This window comes from Xiphias gladius, chromosome 4, assembly GCF_016859285.1.
Source record: "Xiphias gladius isolate SHS-SW01 ecotype Sanya breed wild chromosome 4, ASM1685928v1, whole genome shotgun sequence".
Lineage (NCBI taxonomy): Eukaryota > Metazoa > Chordata > Actinopteri > Istiophoriformes > Xiphiidae > Xiphias > Xiphias gladius.
The window spans coordinates 25,783,985-25,791,554 of record NC_053403.1 but is presented as its reverse complement, the minus strand read 5'-3'; the positions used below and the strand labels follow the sequence as shown (position 1 = coordinate 25,791,554).

Here is a 7,570-nt window from a genome sequence, read left to right as displayed (position 1 = left end):
ACGCGAAAGGTGGAAACAGCTGACACAGAAGACATAAAGACCGAAACGGCGCGATGACACCATTTATGTGGACCGAACCTTGACAAAAAAAACAAAAAATGACAAATGACCTAAAAGCGTTCCTAAACCAGAAGGAGGTGAATTAAAAGAGCACAGTGACGACAAAGAGAATGACCCGCAATGAAGCCAATCAATCGGTGGTTAGGAAAGAGACATATTTATTGGTTAAAATAGCTTTTCACAGATACAATTGACGGGTTTTTGTTTCGCTATCGTGCACTTACACTGTACAACAGTGGATCCCCATTGATGAGCATTGTCTGAATAACTGCAACAAATGACTATCGCTCCTGTTCTGCCAACGGACGACACCTCTCGCAGAACCAGTCAATGAAACCAGTGGTCAGATGTCCGATATTATGCACTGTAGTGATTTCTGTGTTATGCAATAAATTAGTAACGTGTATCAGAAAAGTCTTGCCACTTACTGTGTGCATCATATTACATCTCTTTCACCAAGATCTCAGTGCAAGCTCCATTGTAGCTGAAAGATCCATGACACATGTAAGTACCGACAAAGTGGTGCACAATTGACAATTTCAAAAATGACAATAAAAAGAAAAGAAGCCCAAATTGAGATTTATCCTAGTGTTGGGTAGTTGTGGAGCTACATCGGCATACATTTTAATATAACTGACTAAATATTAGTCCAGATCTATAAGCAGTCTTCTAAAAACTCACATTTTTATTGTGACACAGTTAGCTTGATTTACAGTACTAAATATCTATTTCTCAAGCAGCAACGGTTACATCTGAGTCCGAAATCAAAACATTAACTACAGAACGAAGAAATCATTCACTCAAATATGTAAAACACAGGTAATCATTCTACTGCCTCTCTCGACCGCCCACAAAAGATGAAAAGAAGAGAACACGGAACGGATGACAGTAATGAAGCCTTTCTTTATGGATCCCACGTACAAGCGGATCAGAGTTTGCTGCGCTACAGCTGCCCGTGCCCTCAGCCCTGCCGCTCTCACACACACCCGGAAAAAAAAGACAAATAAGACCACTGAATGAAAACATAAGACCACACATATTCAAAGTTTATCAGGAAACAACAGTCCACGCTGACTGACAAACTTACTAGAGAAAAAGAATGCTAATTGTTTTTACTGTCAATAAATATACAGTTGGTGGGGAGTTGATGTACGATGTTTTCTGTCAGTATGAGATACTGGATAGTAGTCAATTTTTCCTCTTAGTGGTAGGTGTCCTACAGTTGCCAAGCAATAAATATTCACTACAACTGATAAGCATTCTCCTCAAAACCCTCACTGTGAGTCACATGCAAAGGATGAGCCGAGCGGGAGACACTCTGCCCAGAAAAATAACCGCTGACTTTGTTGTGACTGAGAGACTAAAATGCGAATGTAATCGAGAACTGGGTTAAAATAGTTAGGCTGCGAGTTACAACAGCGACAAAAAAAAAAAGTATTAATTATGTTGACGTATACGTAAAAGCTCAGCTTTATTACACAAGCAAACTGTAAGAGCAACCGACTGCACGGTGGCCGAGTCCATCCAACAGTGTCGGTAGCGATGGAATGTGATTGAGTGACGCCGCGGCTGATCACACAGGTTTATATTAGAGCGAGGGACTGTCCTCACCTGACAAACAACAGCATCGGTCATTTGTTCAAACAACTACCTCAACTACGTTCGCACGTTCCCCACGAGAGGCCTGCTGCGATCGTACCCGCAGCGACTGCCCTGTCTCAGGAGCTGAGGTGGAAGTAGTGCGACATCATTCTGCAGGAAAACCTCTTAGGGACAAAGAGCCAATTCAACACTGGACATTTTGCCATGCTGTCTCTCGCCGAGACTCAGCATTGGCTCGTTAACCGCTGAGGAGATCCTCCCCCAACCTGAACCAGATAGTTTTAGTTACCTGACCGGAAAAAAGCTTTCACACGAGTCCATTTCGGGAAGCACTGAAAAACTGCCAGTATGGACAGTCTGGGTCCGTTACGCCAAACTGTCCGCGGTCCCAGTTTTAACTAATGCCTGTAATCAGAGTGCACGTCCCAAACTACAAATTACAACGTGTTTACAGCATATGGCTGAATTGGGGACGTGGGGCGTGTGGGCAGGGGGATTTGTGTCTCGCCCTAGTGGGCTCTTGCTTTATGAATTAGTTTATTTGACAGGGGCGATGCTCATTGACGAACAGGAGGAAGAAATGTTGAATGAACCAGAGCTAGCCTCGAAGGCTCATTTCTGTCTGGTGTCCCTGGCCAGGTGTTAAAAGGGCCAACTAAGAAGGCACCCTGTCGTAAAGCCGTCACCATACCTTCAGATCTAAGCCACGGCAGTGGTACATGAAATGCAGAAGAGCAGAAACGATCAAAACGGGAAGATGCGCAACCTCGGCAAATTAAAACCAATTCAGTCATCTTTGACCGGTGTGGTCCTGGGTTCTTGAGCTGATCAGTGACTGGTTCTAAGGAGCGCCTCTGTTAAGACATTCCTGTGGCTGTTCTGGTCTCTGACAGCCGGGTTAGCTCCACTAAAAAGTTATGGTAGAAGTCACTGAAAAAGTATTTGCAACTTGTACCTTTGACAGTGTTACATAATGAGTTTTAATGTCTCTTTGATAGACTAAGCGTCTCTATGCTGAAGACAGTGATTGAGGTTAGTCCCGCCTCTTATATGAACCTATGTGATGGAGTGTTTCCTGATTCTCTGGCCGCAGCCACACATCCCGTCAGCCAGGCAGAGGTGGGAGGAGGAAGGAGCAGGGCTTACACATCCAGGTCGTCTGGCCTGGCCCGGCTGCTCATCCGGCTGCTGGCCCGGCTACAGGGCCTGGCGTCCATCAACGCCAGCGGCTGCAGCTCGTGTCCTGCTGATGAGGACAGTTTCTTATGCTCGTGGGTGTCATCGGGGAAGTCAAAGGCTTGTGCATGGGAGTTTGAAATAGTGCTTCCTCCACCGTTCTGGCCGAGCTGGTTCTGCTCCGTGGAGTAGTTGGCCCAGTTCTGCTCGTTGGCCTGCTTATTATAATTGCGGCACGAGCCGGTTCCCCGCTCCCCTGTGGCCAGCTTGTAGCCTGGGGGGGACATGGGTGAGAGCGGGGCAGTCGGGGAGGAGCAGCCGTTATAGTAGGCGTACTTGGTGGTGGACAGGTCTTTAGGGGTGGGGCTCAAGGTGCCTCCACTGGGGTAGAGAGTGGGCTGCTGTTTGCCCTTCACACGATCCTTGATCCTCTTAAAAAAGACGTAGAAGAGCTCGATGATGTTGAGCAGCAGGGACACCAGCGAGACCACCAGCATGAAGATGATGAAGACGGTCTTCTCTGTGGGACGGGACAGGAAGCACTCAACCTTCTGTGGGCATGGGGACCTCTCGCAGGTGTAGACTGCAGAGAGGCTGAAACCATACATGTACCACTGGATAAGCAGGAAGCCCACCTCAAACATAGACTTGAAGAAGATACTGACTATATAGGTTCTGAGCAGAGCCCCCTTCATCTTCACTTTGCCGTGCTCCTCGATGCCATACTTAAGCTTTTTCATCTCGATCTTCTTCAGCGGGATGTCGACATCGCCTCCGTCGTTTTGCACGGCTTTCAGCTCCTCCTCCTTCCGGTTGAGTTTCTGCTCCTTCCTGTTCAGATAGAAGACATGAGCCAGGTAGAGAAGCGTGGGCGTTGACACAAATATGATCTGGAGGACCCAGAGGCGCACGTGGGAGATGGGGAAGGATTTGTCGTAGCACACGTTGTCACAACCAGGCTGCAGGGTGTTGCATCTGAAGGCAGACTGCTCGTCTCCCCAGGCTGATTCCACTGCAGTACCCAGAACCAGGATCCTGAAGATGAAGAGAACCGACAGCCAGACCTTCCCCCCGGCAGTAGAGTAGGCCTGGACCTTGTCCAGCAGACGACCCAGAGCGCTCCAGTCACCCATTCTCAGGGAGCGTTAGCTGGTGAAAAAAAAAGGGCACCGTTGAACTGGCAATAATACACAGACAGTATCAACCGTTAAAACATATTCAGGTTCATGCAGGTACAGTATTACATGTGTATGCTCCACACAGTCCTTTTGGTTTTTTTCGGGAAGCTTAACGTCCTCAACACTCTTGACATTTGGTATTTTTGGCAGCATTGTGTGATTAAACAGCATCGTTATTGGAGGAGACAAAACTAGATATTTCAAGCTAATCCAATTACTGAGAGCAGGGACAGAAAACACATTTTGGTCAGTTTATGCAAGACTGCCCTTTCAATCAAGGCAAGGATGTGAAAATATGACATGAAACTTTGAGTGGTCATCAAACATAAAAACAAAAGTGCTTCAGGTTGAACTGACAGAGCGAGTTCAAGAAACCCCGAACTCCATTAGATTCCTCCAGCCGCGGCCCGTCCAGTAAAAAATGAAGGGGGGGGGCTGGAGATGTGGAGGAACTGTAACTGTGAAGATTTCGATCCCTCGTGCAACACTGCACATCCTAAAATAGCATTAACCGCCTTCTTGGGGGAAAACAGGCTTCTCTCGGTGTCAAGCACAGTCGTCAACCTGCTCACGGCGCCACAAATAACCCCGCAGCTCGGCCACGTGAGAGGGTTCCACCTACAGAGCGTCTCTGCTGCGGTTTGTGAGCGAGAGAACCTGCTAACTGTCGCCTTTAAAATCAGCTTCTACCAACCCCTCTCCTCCAGTTCTTATTGTGCAGAAAGAAAAGACTCGAAAGTCTTAAACTCAGTTGCAAACAGATCCAAAGCCGGATCATCAGCGGACCCAGCTGCTGGGCAGAAAGGCAGAAAGGCTCCAGAGAACCCCAGAAAATCGACTGAATGCCGTTGCCTTGGCCAAGCTGTTCAGAATGAGGCTGCTGGAGAAAAGCCACTATGCTGCGTGACTGACTGCCTGCCCGGTCTGATAAGTGTGTGTGGCGAGGCAGACGCTGCAGCTAAATCTGCTCAGTGGGGCCTGTGGTGAGCTGCTTTCCTCAGTGCTTATAGAGACGCCCTGCACATCCACAGAGCACTTCCTGTGGGGAAAAAATCGGCCCCTCAGCAAACGTGAGGCATCAGGTCAGTTCCTGTTGACCAGGGTGAGGCAATTCTGTCCGAAGCTGGGACAGAGCGGCTGTGCACTACAGCTAGGACAGGTTCACAGTTAGAGGGCTCGTGGCCCGAAAAACCAGTGCCCCCCTCGGTCCAAATGAACGACGACAGTCTGAGTGAATGCAAGAGTCTGGAAGCTGCAGAACAAAAGAAAATGAGTGCCGAGCCACTGCGGCCAGGTAGTTGTTGCTGCCAATTGAGAAAACACACTGGACAACAACCAGCGCACGAAATAAGCTGCTTACATTCAGTGGACTTAGGGGTTCTGGGAGTCCACGGGGACTTTCTGGGTCCTCTCAAAGTGGTTACCAGAGATTTAAGCAGAGCGCAGGGTGATTTTAACTCTAGCTCTAACACAAAACAGTCTCGGTGCACCTCCACAGCTCAACACGTCAATGTGAATTCTCCTCGGGAATCTGACGCAGGTTTCCAGACGCCAAAGTGGGTCTGAGATGAAAACAACTTTGAAGAGCTGCTAAAGCTAAAGTAGAGACAACAGAAACACACGAGGACATTCAGAGAGCAGGAGAGCAGGGACGGTCTTGGCCGGGCCTTCAAAAGGACATTAATGCGCTTAAGTAGGAACCTCCAGTCGGAACCACATGGTGCCAGACTAACTGCATGTGCTCTCACTTATCCTATGATAAAACTACATTAACTGTATCCTAAGACCTGGCTCTGTCGGTCTGTAGCGATCGCCTGCACTTTGTGAATCTTGGGCCTTCACCGGCGTCCAACATGAAGAGGGACAAACGGGGGGGGGGTGAGAAGGACTCGAGGACACTAATAGAGGTTTTGTTGTCATTAGACAGACAATATCCCGCCACTTTCTGCTTGACCGAGTTCCTCCGGTGGAAATGAAGGAGACAAAGCACAACAATAGACTCCGACACAATGAGCCTCTCAGCAGAGCTCTCACATCGCACTGAAAGCTGCAGTCTGAAGCCACTGGCGCCCAGTGACTGAGCCTCTGAGTGTGGAGGTGTCCCGGTGCCACGGGGGCCGAGGAACAGTTACCTGGTTACGAGAGGAGCAGGAATCCTTGCCAATAAAACACAACTTCCCTCGCCTTAAAAAAAAAGTCCGGAGGAGACCGGTGGCCCCGGTGAGAGCAGAGCGCCCGCACGGCAGCCCCGGGACAAAACCCTAAGGCGTCCTTTCCCATTTGACAAATGAATCCCGAATGAAAGCAACAAATGTTTCTCTGTCTGCCGTTTAGCGCGCACCGCTGCCTCCAGATGTGAGGAGGAAGGAAGCAACCGGACAAGCGGAGCAGGCTTTGCGACTCTTTCTAACGGGACTAGTGAGCGGAGGAGAGATCCTCTTCAACCGCCCCAGACAAACTGGACTGAACTTACCTGGGAAGTTAGGGAGAGAAGGAAGAGGGCCCAGAGGGACTGTCTCCGCCACTGGTGAAAATCACTCTCTGCCGAAGTTCAAATCCAAGTTCGGGACCGGGAGGGAGAATGAGTCAAACTTGTCAAACTTCCCTTATAAGAGTCCCGTCGGAGAAGTTACGGTCACCTGATCTCTACGTCAATGTCGTGGCCCCCCGTCTGCGAGAGGGGGGCGAGGGGGACGGGGGGCGGTGGGCGGAGGAGGGATGTGGGGGGGGGGGGCAGCCAAGGTGTGGGCTTCGGGCTCTACTGGCTCATCTCTGATGGGAAACCAGATCCAGACTCAAACGGATCGTCTAGAACACAGAGGACAGATGTGAATCTGCTCTGCACCGGGGGCGGAATGTCACTAAGTTCACTTTCCTCCTGCACCACCGCGCCGACCTGAGAGCGGGAGGCGCCGGCTAAAACGCACACAAGCAGCCGTGAATCAGTGCCGATAGACGGACACTGGGACGAAGAGCGGCACTGCGCCGCATTTAGCCGACGGGCGAGCGCGTTTCCCTCGGGGACACTTTCGCGACGCGCTACCGATACTTTCAGCTCAGAGAAAGATCCGGACACTTTGCGAGTGTAATGAATCGGCAGGTCGTGAAATCTTTCAGGCAGCTAATGAGCCCGAAAAGAGAGCAGACACTTAAGAGCCGAGGTTTCACCTCCCCCCGTTGCTTTGACCGGACCGAACTGCCCCAAACTTTTGTCCCCAGTTTGAAGACAAATGAGTCTCAATAGTGTCGAAGCCCGACGCGCGCAACGCGCTGTTTACACTGACAACGCGCCCGCGACGCCGGTATAAGTGACAGCGGCTTGATACCGTCACACCGCGGCCGGGACGCGTCCCGCGGCCCCCCTGAGTCGCTATGGTGTTTATGATCAGGGATTTCCACCGCTCCTCGGGTCAAACTACGACCGTGCCCGTGCATTTTGTAACTTTCCACTGAACCACTTGGGTCTCCCGTACTGCGCTTCGCCGGTGCACAGCACCACCTAGTGACGGAACCGATGCGACGCAGGTGTAATGGACGGGGGCAGGCCACTGTGT

The 7,570-nt window shown here is 50.3% G+C and overlaps 1 protein-coding gene across 1 annotated transcript; it reads right to left on the bottom strand.

Annotated features, from left to right (window-relative positions):
* Window positions 1–216: 216 nt before the first annotated feature.
* On the bottom strand, window positions 217–6,701 carry gja1b (gap junction protein alpha 1b). The gene is made up of 2 exons (XM_040125627.1): window positions 6,490–6,701; window positions 217–3,987 (listed from the first exon to the last, which is right to left on the bottom strand). Exon 2 carries the CDS (start codon window positions 3,969–3,971, stop codon window positions 2,805–2,807), a length of 1,167 nt encoding a protein of 388 aa, XP_039981561.1. The 5' UTR covers window positions 3,972–3,987; window positions 6,490–6,701; the 3' UTR covers window positions 217–2,804.
* Between the last annotated feature and the right edge of the window lie 869 nt (window positions 6,702–7,570).

Bases quoted from the DNA above. Each gene is read 5' to 3' on its own strand.
- gja1b (XM_040125627.1), bottom strand. From the start codon at position 3,971: ATGGGTGACTGGAGCGCTCTGGGTCGTCTGCTGGACAAGGTCCAGGCC.